The sequence below is a fragment of the Naumovozyma dairenensis genome, chromosome 10 (assembly GCF_000227115.2).
Source record: "Naumovozyma dairenensis CBS 421 chromosome 10, complete genome".
NCBI classification, from domain to species: Eukaryota; Fungi; Ascomycota; class Saccharomycetes; order Saccharomycetales; family Saccharomycetaceae; genus Naumovozyma; species Naumovozyma dairenensis.
In genome coordinates, this window is record NC_016488.1 from 316,391 (window position 1) to 338,992 (window position 22,602).

At 35.0% G+C, this 22,602-nt stretch overlaps 10 protein-coding genes and 1 non-coding gene across 11 annotated transcripts; 5 read left to right on the forward strand and 6 right to left on the reverse strand.

Annotated features, from left to right (window-relative positions):
• Nucleotides 1-125: 125 nt before the first annotated feature.
• NDAI0J01370 (SRP1/TIP1 family protein) lies at nt 126-482 on the forward strand (the record flags this gene model as incomplete). The annotated part of the gene is made up of 1 exon (XM_003672224.1): nt 126-482. One exon carries the CDS (start codon nt 126-128, stop codon nt 480-482), a length of 357 nt encoding a protein of 118 aa, XP_003672272.1.
• Nucleotides 483-794: 312 nt separating this feature from the next.
• FOB1 (replication fork barrier binding protein FOB1) lies at nt 795-2,669 on the reverse strand (the record flags this gene model as incomplete). The annotated part of the gene is made up of 1 exon (XM_003672225.1): nt 795-2,669. One exon carries the CDS (start codon nt 2,667-2,669, stop codon nt 795-797), a length of 1,875 nt encoding a protein of 624 aa, XP_003672273.1.
• A 694-nt stretch (nt 2,670-3,363) lies between these two features.
• GAA1 (GPI-anchor transamidase subunit GAA1) lies at nt 3,364-5,115 on the reverse strand (the record flags this gene model as incomplete). The annotated part of the gene is made up of 1 exon (XM_003672226.1): nt 3,364-5,115. The coding sequence occupies one exon, from the start codon at nt 5,113-5,115 to the stop codon at nt 3,364-3,366; it is 1,752 nt and encodes a 583-aa protein (XP_003672274.1).
• Nucleotides 5,116-5,522: 407 nt separating this feature from the next.
• NDAI0J01400 (putative phosphotransferase) lies at nt 5,523-7,289 on the forward strand (the record flags this gene model as incomplete). Its single annotated transcript, XM_003672227.1, has 1 exon — nt 5,523-7,289. The coding sequence occupies one exon, from the start codon at nt 5,523-5,525 to the stop codon at nt 7,287-7,289; it is 1,767 nt and encodes a 588-aa protein (XP_003672275.1).
• A 193-nt stretch (nt 7,290-7,482) lies between these two features.
• Nucleotides 7,483-9,633, reverse strand: TRS85 (Trs85p; the record flags this gene model as incomplete). Its single annotated transcript, XM_003672228.1, has 1 exon — nt 7,483-9,633. One exon carries the CDS (start codon nt 9,631-9,633, stop codon nt 7,483-7,485), a length of 2,151 nt encoding a protein of 716 aa, XP_003672276.1.
• Nucleotides 9,634-10,358: 725 nt separating this feature from the next.
• On the forward strand, nt 10,359-12,218 carry TMN2 (Tmn2p; the record flags this gene model as incomplete). Its single annotated transcript, XM_003672229.1, has 1 exon — nt 10,359-12,218. One exon carries the CDS (start codon nt 10,359-10,361, stop codon nt 12,216-12,218), a length of 1,860 nt encoding a protein of 619 aa, XP_003672277.1.
• A 415-nt stretch (nt 12,219-12,633) lies between these two features.
• On the reverse strand, nt 12,634-12,707 carry NDAI0Jtrna1I. The gene has a single exon. It is a non-coding gene; the product is annotated as a tRNA-Ile (tRNA).
• Nucleotides 12,708-12,951: 244 nt separating this feature from the next.
• Nucleotides 12,952-13,212, reverse strand: NDAI0J01430 (uncharacterized protein; the record flags this gene model as incomplete). The annotated part of the gene is made up of 1 exon (XM_003672230.1): nt 12,952-13,212. The coding sequence occupies one exon, from the start codon at nt 13,210-13,212 to the stop codon at nt 12,952-12,954; it is 261 nt and encodes an 86-aa protein (XP_003672278.1).
• Nucleotides 13,213-15,746: 2,534 nt separating this feature from the next.
• On the reverse strand, nt 15,747-16,625 carry ARP10 (Arp10p; the record flags this gene model as incomplete). Its single annotated transcript, XM_003672231.1, has 1 exon — nt 15,747-16,625. One exon carries the CDS (start codon nt 16,623-16,625, stop codon nt 15,747-15,749), a length of 879 nt encoding a protein of 292 aa, XP_003672279.1.
• Nucleotides 16,626-16,901: 276 nt separating this feature from the next.
• On the forward strand, nt 16,902-18,341 carry TMS1 (Tms1p; the record flags this gene model as incomplete). The annotated part of the gene is made up of 1 exon (XM_003672232.1): nt 16,902-18,341. The coding sequence occupies one exon, from the start codon at nt 16,902-16,904 to the stop codon at nt 18,339-18,341; it is 1,440 nt and encodes a 479-aa protein (XP_003672280.1).
• Nucleotides 18,342-18,947: 606 nt separating this feature from the next.
• On the forward strand, nt 18,948-22,544 carry SPO71 (Spo71p; the record flags this gene model as incomplete). Its single annotated transcript, XM_003672233.1, has 1 exon — nt 18,948-22,544. One exon carries the CDS (start codon nt 18,948-18,950, stop codon nt 22,542-22,544), a length of 3,597 nt encoding a protein of 1,198 aa, XP_003672281.1.
• Between the last annotated feature and the right edge of the window lie 58 nt (nt 22,545-22,602).

Sequence of the window (22,602 nt, forward strand, 5' to 3'; positions counted from 1 at the left end):
AACAATATTTGTTATTTTTTTTTTTTAATTGTCAAAACAAGAAACATTTTTATTTACTAAATTATTATTTTGAAAAACTAATCATAACAAACCCCATTTAACTAACTAACCAATCACAATATAAAATGAACACCAAATTTACCGTTTTATTAGCTGCCATTGCTTCCGCTTCTGTCGCTTCTGCTGCTGTCGCTAACACAACTACCGAAATTGCTGAATTGAAAGTTTTATTAGACGATGTTAAATCAAATTTAAATGATTACGTTGCTTTAGCATTTACTCCAGATTCAGGTGTCTCTTTAGATACCTTACCAGCTGGTGTATTAGACGTTGGTAAAGCTTTATTTACAGCTAGTGATGATTCCTACACAACTTTATACGCTAACGTCGATTTCGATGGTGTCAGTTCTTTAATGACTAAATTACCATGGTATCAATCAAGATTGGAAGCTCCTTTACAATCCATTGCTAACTCAAATTAATATCTTGCGTTGTTGTGTTTTTTTGAAAGAGAATCTTGAAAACAAAGATGTTATTAATGATGAATATGAATATGGAAAGAAAACAAAGCCAAAAATAAAAAATAAAAACAAAACCTTTTTTTTCTAAAAAGTGTAAAAAAGGAGTAAATAAGGAACTGATTACGTATAAAGAATAAATAGAACTTAATAATATAAAGGAAAAATTACACTTTCAAAAAAACAATTTGTTGTCTATAAAGATAATATCATACATATATCTATGTTATATAATATGTATAATGTTCATAAGAAAATAAATAACCGTAGTGCCAGTCAGAGCTCTACTGAATATTTTATATTATCATCATCGTCACCTACAACTGCAAGGGAATCATTTTCTACCCTTTCATTGTAGTAAGATGTTGACGGCCCTTGGATTTCACCACTTTCATCTCTCGATACATCATAAGAAATATCATTAGATTTATCACGTTTATCTAAGTACTTTTGCTCAGTTTCTTTTTCGTCTTTTTCCTCTTCAGCATCATCATTATTATTACTATCCGCATTATCCTCTGGATTAGAATCGATTTGTATTTGATCTTCTTCTTCTTCTTCAATATTCTCTTCCACATGGTTATCATTCATTATCGATTCGCTTTCTTTTTCTTTATCTGTCGATGAAGAAATACCATACACAGGTCGTCTTTTCAACTGTTCCTCGTCATACTCATAATCAGGGTGTTCATAAGCAAGATCTTGATCCGTATTCTTATTATTATTATCTTCCTGTTCAGAATCATATTCTTCACCCAGCATAGCATCATAGTTATCAATATTAGGATCCTTAACTTTCTCTTCCAAATAAATTGAACCATTACCTATTTGTACTATATTATCCTTTGGTAATGTTCTAATAATTTGTTCATATTTTTCAATACTCTTATGTGTAACATCTTTAACATTACATGTAAGTAAATCAACTGGGACTCCACATGCTCTATCATTATGTTTTGTATTATAATTGTGAGGCCCATATTTCAAACACATTGTCCAATCATTTAAACATTCTTTTCTATGGCCTTCTAATAGAATTTTCATTTGTTTGACACCTCTTGTATGGAAACGTTTTGCTGTCTTCATACCAAGGCCTACATTAATTTGATATTTTTCCACAATGGCTTCAAAGATATCAAATGCATCTTGTGTATTTAATGAAACAGTTTCAATAAATATTGGTATTCTGGGTAAATTGAAAAGTAATTTAGCAATAGCGGAAACTAAATTTTTAAATTTAGTATTCTTCAATGGTTCTAACATTATATATCTTGATCGATAATCTCTACAATATATGACATGTGAATATTTCCCTTCAATTTTCTTACCATTAAATGGTTCAAAAATTTCAATATGAACTCTTTCCAATGGTAACATTCCCTTATAATAATTAACATGCTTAAATTTTAAAAGTGGACCAACAAGTTTACTTGGATTACAAACTGAACAAAATTGAACGGCTTTGTATAAGAAATCACGAGTTATATTAGCATAAATAGATGAAAGTGCTACATGACATCTCCTATATTGTGCATGATCATTCATTAAATGGCATGTCATCATCATTTCATATAATAACACGGGATCACAAACAATTCTATTGCCTCTCAATTGATCACGTACTCTACCTTCATTATCAGCAACATATCTTCTTTTAAACAAGGCACATCTAGTGGGAGCATGGAAATGAGGGAAATTCGCAGCTAATGTTTCTTCAGTTAATGATTTTGTTCGAATTAATTCATAAACTACTTCATCTAATTGGCCATGTATCGATCTTTGGAAATTTAGAAAAGTTACCTCCCCACGTTTCAATAAATCTACATCAACTTCTGGATCCACATAATCCATGTATGATTCTCCTACATTGGGGATCAAATAAGAACCATAGTGACGTCTTTTCGGATCTCTCTCGTCTTCATTACCATCATCGTCATCACCGTTTACTTCGGACCTAGGACGTGTCATAGACCCCTTATTACTGGTAGCAGCTCCTTCCTCTTCACTATTAGAACCTTCTATACCGTTTTTTTGTATCGAGTTCTCGTGTAGTTGTTGTTGTTCTTCATCATTATCATCATCACCTTCTTCATTAACGAATAAAGTCGCTCGATCTCTTAAAGAATTTGATGGCGTTCTAGTCTCTGTCATTAGTTAACTTCAGTTATAAATACTGTAATGGGTTATGGTAAGACTTTTAAATAAACCTGAAAGGCTTGATCACTTCACTTCACTTCACCACGTTACCTCAATTAATAATTCTTGTTTCTTAATATGATGAGTATTTTTTTCGAAAGTTTATTATATATTGCAAATTTCCCAAAGAGCTGGGCGGCAGCGACTACTAAGTACAATAAACTGAAACTTCTGTATGTATCTACGTAAGACAAGTGAGAGAATATATATCCTCAGAAAGAAACAATGTCTTCTTTTCCGATAATGTTAGATCGTTATATAATCCAGATGACGTTGAGACAATGCCTTGTAAAGTTTTTGGAGGTGCTGTCGAGCAGCAAGGTGATGATGGATACTTTTCATTCATTTAAAATTACTAATGAAATCAGTTACATCGACAAGAAAAGATGGCAAATAATTGATAACTCTGACTTTTAAATTCCAGTGTATTAATATAACTTTGAGACTTAACTTTGCGTTACTGTAACACTATTAAACAAAATAGAGAGATATTGTTAACCTCGAAACTGCAATCTGAAAGCTTAAGGTGACTGGTTTTCTATTTATTCTCCAAGCGGACCAACTATCGAGTGATTATTTTCATTAGGCTATGTAATAAATAAAATAAGTAGATCCCTTGGCATACAGTTTTGATATTGAATCAATCTATCTACTCATTCTTTTTCACATCATGTGAAGTAGGTTCCCTTTCATTTTCTATAACAGAGATAGCTACCATTATCCATGATGGCAACCATCCCAGACAAAGGACAAACCAAGTCCAACATCTCATATCTTTCCACGCAGATATTAACCTATTTATGACTCGTAATCCTTGTAATCCTTGTAATCCTGAGTTGGAAGAGACATTATTGTAGATGATTAATGCAATAAATGGATTTGATATCATCAACAGGATAATATTTTCCAGTTTAATCTGTGGAGCTGTATTGGCGGTAATACTCCGAACCTTTGTCATTGGGAATGCCATTAATCCGATCATGAAGGAGAGTGGGAAATTAACCATTAATAATGATGTTAGAATTAAACTTAAATGTAAAAATGCAAAACTTCTTAATCTGTTAGAGACAGCAGGTTTGAACAACTTTTTGTTTTGTATTATTATAGATGAAATGGAAATAACAATGTTAATTAACAGTAACAGAGATGGTATTGGAAGAATTAAGAATAATTGAGCCAAGATAAAACATGCAACCAACGTAACAGTCCATACTATGGCAGGTATTAGAGTATAATTGCTGAAAAATGGTAATGCGAAAGATGGATTATTAATATATGAATCCATAAAGGCAATAACAAATGCAACAGAAAGGATGACAGCTGATGGCAAATAACTACTAATTGAAACAAATTGTCTTGGAGCCAATAATAAATAAAAGAAGAATGATTGATGGAACTTCTCTAGAAGATTGTTTATTGATCTAAACATTGCTTCCGGGACACGACCAAAACATGTAATATCTAATGGGCCACTGTTACCCTTCGTTTTCAAAGTAATTGATTGGATTCTCCATCCACTGAATGCTTCATTCCCATGAGTCTTTGTTAAGCCAGAAAATGCTGAACTTTGAATACTGGCAACTAAAATCTTTAACCTTGTCCAATAGTTATTCTCTTTTATTTGATCAAATGGTGTCCCATGTAATGAAACTCTCATACCTTCATGTTCCGCGATATAGATACCAATATTAACTAAATCCAAATTAGGGAGTTCACCATTCAATCCATCATAATAAACTTCCAAATAATCGAAATAATCGTTTTCACCTGGACTATCCAACACGATAGCTGCTTCGATGGAACCACCAGTTAAATCTAATGACGTATAATAAGCTTCCACCCAAGATCTTAATGCAGAATCAGGATTTTCGCTAAACACAACAATGATATTTTTAGACCAAACGGGCCAACGTGAGAAATATCTGGCCAAAGCAACCCCGACAGCAGCACCATTTGTATTAAATTCACCATCTACGTTAAACCATGGGACTGCAAGCACTATTGCCTCGGTGCCGTCACCCCTTGGAGCATGGAATACACCATAAAGAACCTCGTTATCGCGATTTTCATAAATTTGAGTCTTTACGCCAAACTCATTCAACCAAGATTCCATAATTTGGTTCCTTTCCCTCGATGTAGAGTTTTCCATATGAACAAGTTCATTCCTATACCCTCTAACAATATTCCATTCAGTCTCTCTAAAATAACTATAGGCTTGTGACGGCATCAAAGCATTTTCAGAAATGTATGTGTTGCGGTATTGTCCATCCATTGGCAAGATGGCAATCATAAGAATACTAATCGCGACAAATATGATGGAGATTTTGGGGAGTTGAGCCATGATTTTGGGTATGAGACCCCGGGAGACTATTACTCTTTGTACTCTTTCTAACAGACCCATTTCCTTGTAGTAGCGATTGTAGCGTCTCCTGGAGTAAGACCTAATATACCAACGTTACTTCCTTAACAGTTTGGCTAGTGTTTCCAAATAGATTGGTAGACTAGAACACTCTCCTCTTCTTTATTCGATCAATGATCAATTGTTCTTCATGCATTAAAACCATTATTTGAATCTTTTTTTAGTGTTGTTACTTCATTTTCCCAAACCTTACCGCGGCATCTTTCCCAGCTCGAAAACTGGTGGGATCTTGCTCGTACAGTTAAAGGTTTAATTCAATGAAGATAACCTTCGAGACCCCATTACATAGTCGAGAATCTTGGCATTTAAGAGGGGAATATTCTCAAAGTTGTAAGCATCAGTCAGTTGGCTTAGCCCTTTTAATCCAACACGGTTAACTCGAACACACAATGGAGAAGGACATCTATTATTACATTGGTGTGGACGTCGGTACAGGCTCTGTACGAGCATGTATCATCGATGATTTGGGAACCATCAAATCACAAGCAGAATTATCCATTCATAGACAAGAATTGAAAACTGATTGCATTACGCAATCCTCCCAAGAAATCTGGAGGGCTGTTTGCTTTTGCGTGAAGAAAGTGGTAAACGAATTAGGGTGTACGAGAGATCAAGTTAAGGGAATCGGGTTTGATGCTACATGTTCATTAGTCGTCGTGGATAAGGTAACTAATCGAGGCGTTGCTGTAGGGCCTGATTTTAATGATTCTAATCAAGATATTATATTGTGGATGGATCATAGGGCCCTGAAGGAGACCAAAGAGATTAATTCTACTAACGATGAGTGTTTGAAATATGTTGGAGGACAAATGTCAATTGAAATGGAATTACCCAAGATTAAATGGTTGAAAAGACATATGAGTAAAGATGTGTTTGCAAGATGTGAATTTTATGATTTGGCTGATTATTTAACGTTTAAAGCTACAGGAAGGAAAACAAGATCGTTTTGCTCTGTCGTTTGTAAGCAGGGAATGGTACCCATGGGTGTCGAGGGCTCTAAATTGGGTTGGTCAAAGGATTTCCTTCGAAATATTGATCTTGAAGAATTGACTTACAATGATTATGCAAAACTGGGAGGTTCAGTATCTGGATCGCATGGGCGTAATTTTTTGACTGCTGGTGAATATATAGCACCCTTGAACGATCAAGCTATTGAAGAATTAGAGCTATCAAAAGAGTGCATCGTTGGATCAGGTATAATTGATGCATATGCAGGTTGGCTTGGAACTGTGGGCTCAGGTACAGTTGATCTAGAACAACTATTTAGAGTTGGGATGGCGAATGCAATTGGGAGATTGGCCGCGGTGGCAGGTACATCCACATGTCACATTGTGCTATCAAAAGATCCTATATTTGTCCCGGGTGTTTGGGGTCCATATAAAGATACCATTACTAAAGGATATTGGTGTACTGAAGGTGGACAAAGTTGTACTGGTGCATTACTACAACACGTCTTGCAAACGCATCCCTCATATAAAGAACTTGAAGAAATTTCTGAGAAAAATGGTATGAACAAGTTTGATTATCTTAACACTAGATTAGCAGAAATGGCAAAGAGATCCAACGAGCGATCTGTTTTATGTCTTGCTAAACATATATTTTTTTATGGAGATTTGCACGGGAATAGATCTCCCTTGGCTGACCCATCCATGAAAGGTGCTATAGTAGGGTTATCAATGGATACAAGTCTGGATAATTTAGCTAAGACATACCTTGCTGCTTGTGAGTTTATTGCTCAACAAAATAGACAAATCATTGAAGCCATGTGTGATGCTGGTCATGAAATATCTGCCATTTATATGTCTGGTGGACAATGTAGAAATAGTCTCCTGATGAAACTCCTGGCAGATTGTTCAGGTTTATCTGTCATAATACCCGAATATATCGATTCGGCTGTTGTATTTGGTGCCGCCATTCTGGGTGCATCTGCTAGCAAATTGTATCAGCTTAATGGATCAGAGTCAGATACAGTGATAAATACAGAAAATATATTATGGAGTACTATGAATAAAATGACTAAAGTTGGAAGTTACATTATGCCAGTACCAAAGGATCATCCTGATCGTATCTTATTAGATGCTAAATACAAGATTTTTTTAGATATGGCTGATCGACAGAAAAGATATAGAGCAATTGTTGATGCAGTTGAAGATTAAAAATCCGTATGCAAATGTTCAAGGCTTTTTTCCTGGTCTCTATAAATGGAAATAAATGGGTTGATAGATAAACATAGAGATCGATATATATATATATATATATAAATATCTATGAGAGAATATGAAGATTATTCATTAATTTTTACCGCGTTACGTAGAGTTAAATGCTTCTCTTTCATTTTAACACATACAGCTATGAAGAGACCTCGATGTGATCGGCAGATAGTTTCTCATCTTTCAGTTTAAAATTTCCATCATCACCACCAATATTCTCATCTAATAGGTTCCTTAGTTTTGCTACTATTAAATCATCTCGTTTACCAAGATCAGTGGCATCATATATACTTTCCATATCTTTCAAGCACCATGCTACTTGACGCCATTGCTTTTGTTCAGCCCATTTTTTGGCTGCAATTAACCTAAAGAACGCAGATTTCCTCCTTCTAGTGAACCCTTTGGATAATATATTTTTACCTGAACCCAATTTCGATTCTAAATCAGATTCCCATTGAATGGTTTTTGGTTTGTCTGTGCTGGGTGTTGCCACTACCTTGTCCGCCGTCGTCGTAGTAACTGTAGTTGTAGTAGTGGCGGTATCGTTTATCTTATATCTTATCCTTGGATCAATTCTTAATTTATAACAATCACTGAGCCTTTCCCATATTTGTATTTGTGAACAAGGTCCCAACTTGCATTCCGTTAAGATAGTCTCCAAATACGTAATAGCATAAGGTGTAGAAGTCCAAGTATCACTGAGAGATAAAAACAATTCTGACAACAGAATCATACATCTTGTCTCGTATGAACGAAGAGGTTCCACTGACTGTTCTGCAAAGACTTTATTCGTAGTATCTTGAATTAATGTTATTGCGCAATTCTCGTAGGTTTGTAATGCACGTTCAATCAATGGATTTATATCATTTTTAATCATTTTCACTGTGACTATACTTTGAGCCCCCATTAATAACGATGTGGCACACCATTCTAAGCACGATGCTAAATATTTTGGAAAGGTGTCCAAATCACGACTCAATGATTCGTATGTGGAATATGCGGTTTTGAAATCTGATATCATCATGGACCAATCTGCTAATTTACGCATTAGTAATTCAGTGGATGAGAATGCAAAATATTCGTTCCCCTCGCTATCTTTCGTGAGAATATTTTCTTGGGGACCATTGTTGTTTTTAGTCATGAATTTCTTTAGGAATTTGGCACCATGGAATAGGGATCTTCTTGGTTGGAGTATTGTTTCTTCCCAGAATAAAAGTTTGCGTTTCATAAAGGGGAGCATAAGGTCGTAGATTAGACTATCTAGAATATTATATATGGAATTGATTAGTGAGATTGACAGTTTGGCAGAGAATGGAGTCTGCAGGAAATAAATCATTTCTTCCAAGGAGGACATAATTGGTTGATGTAAATCTACTTTGATATCAATTTCATATTGTTCATTCCATAATGGTAATATGAGACTCTCTACAAATAATTGTTTTTTCAGACGTTTCGTCAATGATTGACATATTTCGAATTGTTCTTGATAATTAGCATCATAACATAATAAGAATATAGGCAACATATCATTTGTGTTCATGAATATTGGGAAATTTGGAGTAGTAGTATTAAGGTTTTTAAATTCGACCAAAAGATCTCTAATATCGTCGTATGTTTGTCCCATTGATATGTCTACTGCAATTAGGGAGACTATTGGATGATTGAACGTTTCATATGGCGATAATTGCGTAGTTGATGAAATTGCCAATGAGAAAAAATTATGATAGATTGAATTTTTTAGTAGTTCATAAGGAGTTGAATTATTTGTATTTGTAGCAATTAATTGTAGATACTGTTCTAGATATATTTCCAAAGAATGATAATCGAATAACATATCGTTACTACTCTTGATAGCGACTATATCATCTATAGGTTTTGTGAACCTAATATATTGAGATTGTGTGGAGTCTCTTTGGAAAAGACTATTTGATCTACTCCTACCCCTACGAGCTTTCAAAGGTGGTTGCTGTTGCCCAGATGGTACGATCAAAGATGAAACAGGATTGGAGGGATTTGTAGGATGAGTGACATCAAGCTCTTGCTTCCCAACCAATTCGTTTGCTTGATCTCTGTCAGATACACAACCTCCAAAATATCGAAGAAGCATATACAAGGAATCGATATTATAAGTTTCTTGTATATGGTTATCAAGTTGTGGAGTCGAAGTCACTGTAATGACAGGGGCGATGGCATTGGATACTATTCTCTTGGCGATTTCAGGCGGTACACTTTCCTTAGCATGATCCAGATGGAAGAGCAAGTTCATGTAATGTTCGTAGGAGAAGACCATTATGGGAACCGAGTCTTATTGTATTCTTGCTTTACCTTCTAATCATACTGGCAGGTATTAGAATTCCAGACATCGCTGGCACATTGCATACATATCCCATCTTTAAGTATAACCACATTTCTGTTCATTGTTTGACGCTTCAAGATATTCTTCAGAGTGATTTTCCCTTCAAACCGCCTTCTTTTCTTTTGGCTGGATTTGCCTCCCTGATACCCCTCGTAGACGTCTTGTCAAAATATCCAAATTCAACAATTTTCAAAATACAGCAGTTCGAATCCTTGCAAACTTGTTTAATTTTCCTGAAAAATTTTGAAAATTGGCGATTCGTTGCGCTGTCATTCTTGCAATATGGAAATATGTAAAACATATCTGGCTACTACATAGAATATAAGAAGAAGAAACTAAGACCATCGCGTCTTTATGGTCCATTGATTCTACTTAATCTGACGTGTCTATCCAAAAACCATATAGACATATATATATATATATATATATATATGCATTCCAAAGTATAGGCAACCTAGTTTTCTTTCGGTCCCTTTATTCTTGGGTTTTTTTTTCTTGTCTTGTATTTTACAAATGCACTAATTTCCTATTCCTCCTACTCCCCCTACGTGCTGCTACTGCAGACCTCCACAGCTGCCATCCAATTACCAGGCCTTGGACCAAACACATACCATGAAGGTGATGAGATTCCACTTTTAGTGAACCACTTGACACCCTCTATGCATTATCACCACAAGAATCAAGAAGGTCAGGATATCTCCACAGATGATAAGCGTACCATCTATTCATACGATTACTATTATGAAAAACTTCATTTCTGTAAGCCAGAACACGTTGAAAAAGCAGGTGTCTCCATTGGATCCGTTCTCTTCGGTGATAGGCTGTATAACTCTCCTTTCCAATTGAACATGTTAAAAAACAAGACGTGTGAAAGATTATGTAATTCCACAATCATCGGTAGGGACGCCAAGTTCATTAATAAGTTGATTAAAAATGGATACTATCAGAATTGGTTGATCGATGGATTACCCGCTGCTAGAGAAGTCTATGATACGAGAACTAAATCGAATTTTTATGGGAATGGGTTTGAATTGGGTCTTGTAGAGATTAGACAAACTACCGGGGAGAAACTTTTGCCAAATTCAGCAGATACGTTTCGAGATTTACATAAGAGAGATGCTAAGAATATTGTTCAAAATTTAATGCAAGATATTGAAGTGCCTTACTTCGTTAATCATTTCGATATTAGAATTGAATATCATGATCGCGGGAATGATAATTATAGAGTTGTTGGTGTGACTGTGAATCCTGTTTCAATTGATCGTTCCCCTGATGGTGGCTGTAAACCCACGGGGAAGGCTTTGTCTTTGAGTGAATCGGAAGTGAATTATATTCATTTCACTTATTCAGTCGAGTTTATACCTTCAGAAACCGCATGGGTTACTAGATGGGATAAATATTTACATGTGTATGATCCAACAATCCAATGGGTTTCTATCGTGAACTTTTCCATCGTCGTCATAATATTGTCATGTGCTGTAGCACGTTCCCTCTTACAAGCATTAAAGAGCGATTTCTCTCGTTATGGTGAGTTGAATTTAGATGAAACTATAAAGGAAGATGCTAGTTGGAAATTGGGCCATGGTGACGTCTTCAGAGCTCCAGATCATCCCATGTTATTGTCCATTTTGGTTGGATCAGGTGTACAACTGTTCTTAATGATCATTTGTACCATATTCTTACCTGCCGTTGGATTGATTACACCTGGTTCTAGAGGTACACTACCAACAGTCATGTTCTTATTATACCTTGGCTTCAGCTTCATTAGCTCGTTCGTCTCGATGGGCGTTTATAAATTCTTCAATGGTCAAAAATGGCATATAAATTGCATCTTGACCCCTTTTTTAGTTCCAGGTTTGTTACTACTTGTTATAATAGGATTGAACATATTTCTCATCTTTGTTCATTCATCTGGTGTTATCCCACTAGCCACATTCACATCTTTAATATTATTATGGTTCTTCATCGGTGTCCCACTTTCCATTACAGGCTCATTGATGGCTCGTAAGACTTGTCATTGGGATATACATCCAACTAAGACAAATACAGTATCCAAAGTGATCCCACCGCAAAAATGGTATTTACAGACAATTCCTGCATCATTAATTGGAGGTCTGTTTTCATTCGGTTCATTATCTGTAGAATTATACTTCGTCTACACAAGTTTATGGTTCAACAAGATATTCTACATGTATGGGTTCCTATTTGGCTCTGCTATCTTATTCACATTAACAGTATCATTAGTGACAGTCCTATTCACATATTATTCATTATCTGCTGAGAATTGGCAATGGCAATGGAGAAGTTTCCTCATTGCAGGGTTAGGCTGTTCATTTTATGTCTTCCTTCATTCTCTTCTATTTACTGAAGTTAAATTAGGTGGATTCACTAATGCTCTTTTGTATATGGGGTACTCTTTTGTGATAACAAGTTTGGCATTCGTCGTTACTGGTGCCTTAGGGTTCTTGAGTAGTATGCTTTTCGTTAGAACTATCTATTCCGCAGTAAAAGTGGATTAATTTATCAAAAGAAAAGGACGTAGAGTAATAATAGACTAATTTTTTTCCTGCCAATGCAACTTACTTTAATTCGCAATACAAATGTAAAAATTCATATATCTATATACTTCTGTATATTTCGGGAACATAACATCTATTCTATTTAATGAAAGATGGGGCAGAGACGCCTGTGCGAAAAATACTCAATAACATTGAATCAAGAGGGCTCAATGAAAAACCTATAAGAGCAAAATCTTTCTTTTTCGTCCTCATATTCTAATCTTATTAATTTAATGCTTTGTACTCAATGTTTTTTAAGAAATGGATCAATTCTGATACCTATTGTCATTGCTGCTCACTATGATCTAATAACCACATTCAAATTAAAGGTCAATCAATCCATTCAGAAGGAAAAAGAATACGGAAAAAAATTTAGTGGTCTCTAGCGGGATCGAACCGCTGATCCCCGCGTTATTAGCACGGTGCCTTAACCAACTGGGCCAAGAGACCAACTATTTCTGTTTTTCCTGCCTTCGGTGAGCATGAGGTTCAAATTCAATGAAACGTATTTTAATATTTCACTTAAATACCTTTATGTAAAAACAAACAAACAAACGAGGATCTTTTACATATTGTCAATACATTGTTATTTGTGATAGCCAGCCGACTCAAACAATACAAGATTATTATTTCATGAATCAACTACCAACTTTTGTGAATCAACTCAAAACTTACTAATTATGTCTCAAAAATTTTAACAAGCTAGCTTCATACAGTCGAACAAAAATCTGATACCACCGCCAACGTTTGGGTCAAGAAGGAAGAGGTTGGGATTATTCAATGGTTTTTCCGGAATAATAATACGAGGTGAAATCTCGTCATTAATATATTCGAAAAGATCGTGGATGGAGTTGATATGAGCAGGTTTAGGTGGCCTTAGACTAGGAAAATTTTCGAGGGTTTCTGGAAACGTGGAGAAAACAAGAGGTAAAACAGTAATACCTTTCACATTCATTGCTTCATGGAGTACTGAAGTTAAATAACTTTTTAGCGAAGTACCCGGAGAGGGATTGACATTCCCCAAAGCACGATACTTCTTTGTATTCTAAGCGGCAAAATCAATGTACTTGTACATGGCAATGAGGCATTCTGACCAATTGGGAAATGGTCGTAGAAATTTACTAATGGTAGTGATAGTAATTTGACCACAACATAATCTCAAAAAGAGGGACCAATCGTTAAAACGAATTTGTTTGGCGATAATTTGAGCCTGGATCATCAATAATTGCTCTGTTACATCAATACGAGGACCAGTCTTGATCATCATTTCAGAAGTAATTTTTCCCATGTTGGCATCGGAGATATCTTTGTAAAACCATCGATACGAGGATTAGGAGCTAAAACGACTAGCTCAGGGATATTCGTTTTGATTTCTTCCAATTTCTTCATTTCGAGATTAACTGGCCGTTTTGATAGAACTGAGGTATTCTCCTCCATTTCCAGGTTTTTCGACGTTTAGACGAAACTCATTGAGCTTCTGTTCAACAACGTCAATAATTTGTTGTTCTGTCAATTCGATTTTGCGAACACGTTCATCCAAAGCATTGACTGCGAGGTTAGCATTACCAGCCAAGGATTCCATCTTCTCAACATTCAACACCTTTTCAGAGCTTTTTTGAGATTGTTCGGCTAAACCACAAAAGTCTTCTTCTTCCTTCTTTTCTTCGGCAATTTCTTCCTTCTTCAAGTCAGCAAACAATAAGGATGCTTGTTCCAAAGTTTTAGCATGAGTAGCTAGAACTGAAAAGTGTGCATCCAAACAGCTGTTAATGGCGTTTGTACTTTGTTCGAGCTTTTCAAGCTTCTTTAAGATAGTTTGTAACGTTGATTCGGACATAAGAATAAAGTTTAAGTTAGTTTCTTGACAAAATAATTATTTTGTATTCTTTAAGTGGATATTACAATTACAATGTATCAATAGTAAGTAATTATAACTTAATAATACAAAATAAACGTAAAAGATCTTTGGTTTCTTTACATAGAAGTCATTTAAGTGTTATTTAAAGTATATGAATTTTATAACGTGTTATTTTCTTACAACGATATTTGACATGCAGCAATACTTCTTTGTATGGTTTCACACCTTGTGAACTGACGGCTGAAACAGAACAGAGCATTCGTTTGCACCTTCCACTTATTTTATACCACGTATGTACACTTGTTCGAAAAACACTTTTCTGACAAATTCCTGTTGAAGTTTAAGTTAACACAGCCGAGGACATCCAAACCTAAGAAAGTACCTTTTACAACTCCACAAGTACTTGTTAAGAGCGAAGACCATACTTGTAATTAAATAGTTCCAGCTTTATAAAAGTATAAAAATAAAAGAAAATAAAAATTAGAAAAGGGAAATTCGATTCTTCGAGTTATTTGTTTAGTTATATCTTATGTAGACAGTGAAGTTGAAACGTACAAAGTGTGACCTTGTACGTTTCAATTTGGTATGTCGAACGTGACATGGTTATGATTCGCAGATCATATCATGAAAGTCAGCGTGTTACTTCCTGGTAAACTTGACCGTGACTTCTCGGAAGCCAGTGTAACACACTTGAGATCCAAAACCTTTTAGCGTATAATATCAATAGTAGCATTATCAGAAATACTGTTCGAGAAATACATGGGAAGAGTGCACGTCATCGTACGACCGTAAATGATCTTGCTATTGAAACATAAGAGAATTTTCTTCCTTTGCTGAGAAATCAGTTAAAAGTTTTGTAACTTTACCCAGGCGATGTAACAACTACCTTCTTTAGCTCTTATAAGTTTGACATGTGTGATATACTATAAAAATATGCTCTATTTGTATATTCGATTATCTTTTCTTCATAGTAAACCTCTGTTTGAAGTTTTAGTAGGTTTGATGAATGAATACCACCACTTTTCATGCAGTTTGGTGGTCTAATTCTTCCCCTCTTCGACAGGTAGCGTATGTATGTCCGTCAAGATATATATCCTGTAGCACATTTCGCATCTTGACCCGTTCTCTAAAATACAATGGGTGTAGTATTGTCGTCGACGTTCCTTAAGAGCAATAATTGGAACCGCCCACCCCGTCCTAACGTTAACGTTAATCTATTGTTTTAAAACAGGGCATCAACTTAGCGCTCATACCTAGCTTCTCAGAGTTTTCTATTTAAGTGATGAATATTAGCGCCAATGAAATGTAAAATATATACAAGGAAACTGTTCAACATGAGGTGATAATACTGAACTTGATTTTGTCTTAACTTCTAACAAGTTTGAACCAGCATAGGACATCAGTTCTTTCTATAAGTGAATTTAACATGAGAAAAAGGATAAATGATTTAAGTAACGGGTATATAACTCTACTAGGAGAGAAGAACATTGAGTCGAATGACCTTTTTATTTCTGAAGTTTCAAAGTTGGAGTTGCTCGAGATACAGAGCCATCAAAATTGAAGTCCTTTATTGGTCCATTACCATATAATAAATAACCTTCTCTGTACTGCAGTAGAGCGTATATTTTAAATTAATCCTTTATAATGCGCCCTTTGAACTTCAATTCGTACCAGTCAGGTATAGTGAAATTATCACCGGTGATGTCGTTTTGACTTATTTGTAAATGTTCAAAACTTTTCTCATCCATGAACAAACTAAGAGAATATCTTGACCCATTATCCCATAAACTTGTGGAATTTAATACCTTACCATAGAGCGGTAATCGAGAAGTAGAGTCGAGATTAACTTTCTCTAGTTTTGTGTCTATACCGGTTATGAATAGGTTGGTGGTTAATGGTTTGACGATATCTATCTGTAAACTCTTAACAAGCTCTTTTATAAGTATCACAATTGGAAGTTCGTCATCATCATAGTCGGGTTTCTTTAATGATTTCGGTGTCTTAAACAGATTTTGAACATGCATTTCCTCTACAGATTGATCGGTAACACCAAAATTATTGTCTTGAGAGAAGCAATTTAAAGCTCCCTTTGTAGTTCTAAGGTGTTCATCAATAATACGTAAGTCATATATGGGAACACATGTAATTTGATGGTAGTTAACCTCTACTACCAAAGCGTTACTTACATTATTACTAATACAATATAAAAGACATCGTGGTATAAACATCACTTTTGAACAGTTCATTTTTTGTAATAGTATCTTGCAATATCGCCTTTTCTCAGCAACTGAAAAGAGTGTATCTTCCCAAATGACTACATTAGTACCATCAGCTGATACATCTAAACCTTTCTGGAAACAGTTATCAAACAATTCATATATTTCAGAATCCGATTGTTCAAACAACAATTTGTGATCCTTCGGGAAATATTTTGCAGCTGGCTCACTTGAACCTGCAATACCGACTGTAATATTATTCCAATTGATGTCGAAGATTATGATATTATTCATAACACTGGCATCTAGTAATTGCCTTTTGCATTGAAAGCACCTCTTTATTTTTTTTCGATCTCGACCTTGCAGGGGATTCAAGGGAGAAAGGCACTTCTTTCTTCACTGATTAATTTATGTGCGCAGATAAAATTCGAAAACGATAACTATACTAACTTCGCTAATATCGTCAAGGTTATAAGATCTTTAAAAAGATTCAACCAAAAAGATATAGCAAGATTAATACCTAAACCTATCAGGCTATCCAGAAATCAATATCATCTATCACAAACTATAATGGGGGCCGTCATATCACTTCCAATTACCATGGGAAGCACATTCGTCGCATCATGTCTAGGAGGTTGTTGTTCTAATCTCGTCTCAAAATCAGTATCCTCACTTGGTTCCTCCTCTTTAGGGACGAGACTATTATACGCAGGCTGGTTACTCCTGAATTCCCTGATATCATGGATATCTATGTCAATTAATAAATCATTTTTATGGCCAGGGAAGACGTGTGCTGCCACAGGTGAATGTGGATTTTTCACTGTTCATAGATTAAATTTTGCCTTAGGTACCATGCATGTACTTCTGGCATTTATCTTATTGGGAGTCAAATCTACTAGAGATGTACGTGCCACATTACAAAATTCATGGTGGTCTTTAAAGTTTATTGTATATTTGGTTTTAGTCGTGGTTTCATTTTTGATCCCTAATGAATTCTATATTGTGTTTTCTAAATGGGTATCTGTTCCTAGTGGTGTCATTTTCATCTTAGTGGGATTAATCCTTTTAGTCGATTTTGCTCATGAATGGGCAGAAACGTGTATATATCATGTGGAAATGGAAGATGAAGATTCTTCGTTTTGGCAGAAATTTCTAGTCATAGGGACATCTGCTATGTATGCAGGTTCATTAATCATGACCGTTGTCATGTATATTTTATTTTGTAAATCCCAATGTAAGATGAATCAAACAGCTGTGACAATAAATCTTATTCTGACATTACTTACGGTATTATTGTCTGTTAACCCGAAGATCCAAGAAGCTAATCCTAGAACTGGGTTGGCTCAAAGTAGTATGGTATCAGTGTATTGTACTTACTTGACAATGAGTGCAATGGCATCTGAGCCTGATGATAAAATGTGTAATCCATTGGTCAGATCAAGCGGTACACGTAAAATGAGTGTTGTTTTAGGATCGTTATTTACATTTATTGCCATTGCATATACTACAACAAGAGCAGCAGCTAACACTGCATTCCAAGGTAGTTCCACTAATGGACCAATATACTTAAATGATGACTTAGAAAGTGAAGGATTGGAAAGTCAATCTAGAAATCAACTCCGATATGAAGCAATCAAACAAGCCGTTGAAGAAGGTTCTTTACCAGAGAGTGCTTTATATGATACAGCATGGATTGGAACTGGATCTCTTTCAACACGTGGAGAAGAGACCCATGAAGGAACTGAATTGAATGATGATGAATTATCAGGAACAAAGTATAATTATTCTTTGTTCCACATGATATTTTTCTTTGCAACACAATGGATTGCAATTTTATTGACTATAAATGTTACTCAAGACGATGTCGGTGATTTTATTCCTGTCGGGAGAACATATTTCTATTCTTGGGTGAAAATAATAAGTGCTTGGATCTGTTATGGACTGTATGGATGGACTATTGTCGCTCCGTTAATAATGCCAGACAGGTTTGATTACGAGGACTATTATTAGTTTAGACATATAAAGTGACATCTTATATATTATTAAAGCCATTTCTTTATATATCGCCGAGATACATAGGTACTAAAGAAAGAGACTATACTGAGTTTAGATGAGAGATCAAAGGACCAGAAATGAGTTTCCGACTTTTGTTATTTTTAAATTTTTACTTTTGTACTTGTGTCATCCTTTCTAGTCATGTTCTATTAGTATAAGACATCAAATGAAATGTAAATAAAATAGACAACATTTTCTCCCATATTTTAATACTGTAACACAAATTCATTTCCAGTTTAAGGGAAATTCGTGTCCTACAGAAAAGGATATATCCCTTCTCAAGTCCTCCACTCCTCTCATTTCTCCTCTTTTCGCCTAAAACAAAGATTCTATTTATAGTTTGAAGTTAAAACAATAGGGCCAAAAACTCCGAGGAATGTGATTTACACCAATTGACAAATGACAGCCGTTTTGTTTAGTATATATATATCCCTTTACACAAACAAACATATGAAGGAGTGACAAATATATATGACGCATTACGTTATGGAAAGGTATTGAAACAGATTTAAAAGTACAAACTCATTATACTGGTACCACATTGAAGCAAGTAATTATGAAATGCCTTCAACCATAAAAGATATTATCGATATAATAACTGATGAGGAAAAATATATAAAACATATTTGCCCCAATACCAAAGAATATAAAACTTTCAAGATCCCAAGGCGATCATTTACTGCATTTAGGTTGTCGTATACATCAGCAGTGGAATTATCTCTTTGTTCCAAAGTTGTTCTTTTGGGAGGAGTTCCCAATAGATGGTATGTGGAACAAAAAAGTGGGTTTCGGAAGGCCTTTTCCAAGATTGCTCTTAGAAAACTGCGAAAAAGAACAGAACTCTTGGCAACTTATGGGTATAGAACCATCTATAATAAGAAACAATCAAGGCTTTTGAGAACTCTCCCTAAGGCATCATATAAGAGATTAAGAAATCAATATCCTTCACAAAGCATACCATCAAGAAGCCAAACTGCCAAACTAATTAGAAGCCCCAAAGGGGTCATAGGCAATAGGAGACTGGTTATTACAAATGATGGTATTCCTGAAATCATACAACAAAGGAATAAAAAGGCTCCAAATGATGTGGATGAACTGCAATGCCCGCGGCCGTCTAATTCTTTAACACCTATAGAGGATAGTTCATTTCGACATGATGAACCTAAACGAAAAACACTAGAGTCTAAATTTTATACATTCCCAAATATCAAGGCATCAGTTCATCATTTTAAACCACAGAAAAGTGTTACTTTGCCGAGTAATTTTCAAAACGATGCCCTTTTACATTCGACTACGACTGCATGTACTCTCGAGTCTCCCAGGAACAGCCTTCTCATTTCTCCAGTAAACTCAACTTCCAATAAAGCACAAAGATCTTCATGTTCAAGTTTGAGACCAGAACGATTATTACAGGAAAATAGGCTAGACGTGGCGCTACCAAATAATAAAGAATCAGTATCATATCAAAGTAATAAAGAATTAAAGAAAAAGTTGAAATATAATGGTCAAAATCACAAACCAAGGACATCGAAATACAATCCAAGTCCCGTGTTCTACTTGGCACCCCCAACCATCTCTAACGGGCACGAAAATGCGAGCAAATATTATCATAGCGTAAAAAATTTGCCACCAAAGCCGTTAACTATTAAAGAAAATGAAAATCTTGTGTTTCGTGATGCTGGTGATGACAATAATACCCAAAACCATCGTTTGAAAGAAGAATTACAGAAAGTCAACAGATGTGCAATTATGGAAAAAGTCCATAAAAATGTTAGAAATGTACTAGGATTAGAACAGTCTCTTAGTAACTATATTCTAAAGAAGAATAATTTTGGTCAGATCCTATATATGGAAAAAATGTTAGTCATGGTTAAAGCCGCTGTCTGCACCAAAGATCCTGTAACAAATTTCACAGAGAATGAACCCGTCGATACAAGGGTATATGATAGATGGAAAGAATATATTGTGGTGGCTAGAGTAACTGGAAGAAGTGATGCACCACTTTTATTACAATTTTATCACTCTCGTAAGATCCCGAAGAAGTTAGAGGACAAATCAATGGATTCAAGTAATTTGCATGGAAGTTCCTTAGATTTTTATCTCAATAAGAAATGCCACGTTAAATTCTATAGTACTCTGGATAGAACAATTTGTATCCAAAAACCGGATGATAAAATAACTAGCTCAGATGGACCAACAACAATAGCAGAGTATAAAGATGCAACTCAATTGAAATTTTACATTTTGAGATGTCGTACTCTTCATTCTTCGGGGATTTGGTTCACATTTTTACGTGAATCGCTCAATTTAAGGAAAATACCTAAATCCATGATTATAAAGGTTCCAGATGTAGGTGTATCTTTAAATATAGCACTTAAAAATGATTTATTGAATTATCTACACAATTTACAATTGAATGAAGAAGACGAATTAAAGATATTCTACCTGCCGAGAGGTTACAGGATACTTCAATTCCCATTTTTAAGGTATATTACAGCTTCAATTATAAATCAATTAAGGAAAGCACGCCTATATGACCAATTGAAAGAATGGGAAAAGGCTAACGTAGTACTTGGTTGTAATCTTCGACGTTATGATCGAATAGAATGGTGTTCCGGCCATGAATCCAGTTTACTAAGAGGTCCTTGTGAATTAATGAGTTCACATTCATTAGAATACAGACCACTCATTCACTATCCAAGATCGACAACGACCTCAAATAAGGTGAAGCTAATAGAACCTTTACCAATAGAAGGCTTTCTTATCAGATACTCCAATAAATATGGACAAGAATGGTTAACTTTCGGTAAAATATATTTAAAACCTTCTTATTTTTTCACAAGTGATAACTTATTATTTTCCATGTCATCGTTTAAATCCATGCCACCCTTACCTATCGAAGCATCATTTGATGAGTTAGAGAACCCACATGATATCGAAAATGATGAAAAGATCTTGAACTCGTTACCAATGGTATATGAACAAAATCCTTACGCGTTAAATTTAGATAGCCATATATCTTGGCTAAATGATAATATGCCAAAAGAAACGTTCCAGACAAACGATCTATATTCTTTTAAATGTTTTAACAGAAGAGTTGCCCAAATATTAAAGGCTGAAAATATTTTAGATATGACTAAAATACAAAAAGTCCAAAATGGGGCGGTTGAAGATTTGAAATATAATGAAGTAAAGTATTCATTATTAAAAGTAGCTAATTACACGTTTTGGGAAAGGATTAGTGAATTGGAAGATACTGTACGCTCTACTATAATTATCACAACATCCAATAAAATGAAATTAAAATTATTAGCACCCTCCCCTCAAGTTGCTACTGAATGGGCTACCTCTTTAACAAATATGTCAATTTATTGGAAACAAAGACTTAAGCAGGATACGGAAAATATCTGGAATACGAAAATGACAAATCTATCTAATCTGAGGATTGAAGAATTATTGGAATCAAATATATGTGAAGAAACACCTAAATGGGTTTCAGATAGAGCAACAGCAGATCCGACCATATTCAATATTAATAGTTTGTCTTTATTGAGACCCCTCATTCAAAAAGGTATCTTATACCAAAAACCTAAAAAGCATGCTGTATTTTCGAAATATTATATCGTTTTGATACCAGGATTCTTAATTCTATTCAATTGTTTCCATAGATCAACGACTGGCTTTGCAAAAAATGTGATAGATTATAATCATTATTTAACGATTCCAATAAGTGAATGTTATTTATATTCTGGTACAACAACTGAATTAGACTTACTACGAAGGGATCATACATTTGATATTATCAACCCTGGTAATCATGCCATACCAAGGGCTTATGATGATGGTTGGAAATCTACAGAAAATGAGTCTTCTCGTTGTTTCACGCTTTGGTTTGGGACCAAAAGGGCAATTGCCAAGTATTCGAAAATGCAAGAACATAAAGCTGAACATGCTGAAGAGAGTGTTACTGATTCCGATGGTGAATATGTAAAAAACAAAAACTATGAATCAAATCCTGGGACATTGAGACTGGTTAATCGGTTAGGTGTAAGTGGGAGATCGATGGTCTTTATGGCTAGATCAAGACAGGAGAGAGATCTTTGGGTCGTTTCAATTTATAATGAATTAGAAAGATTAAAAGAAAATGATTTAGAATGATAGACAATCAAAAGGTTAAGCGGCATTTTTGTACTATATAGACTCAATATTTTCAAAA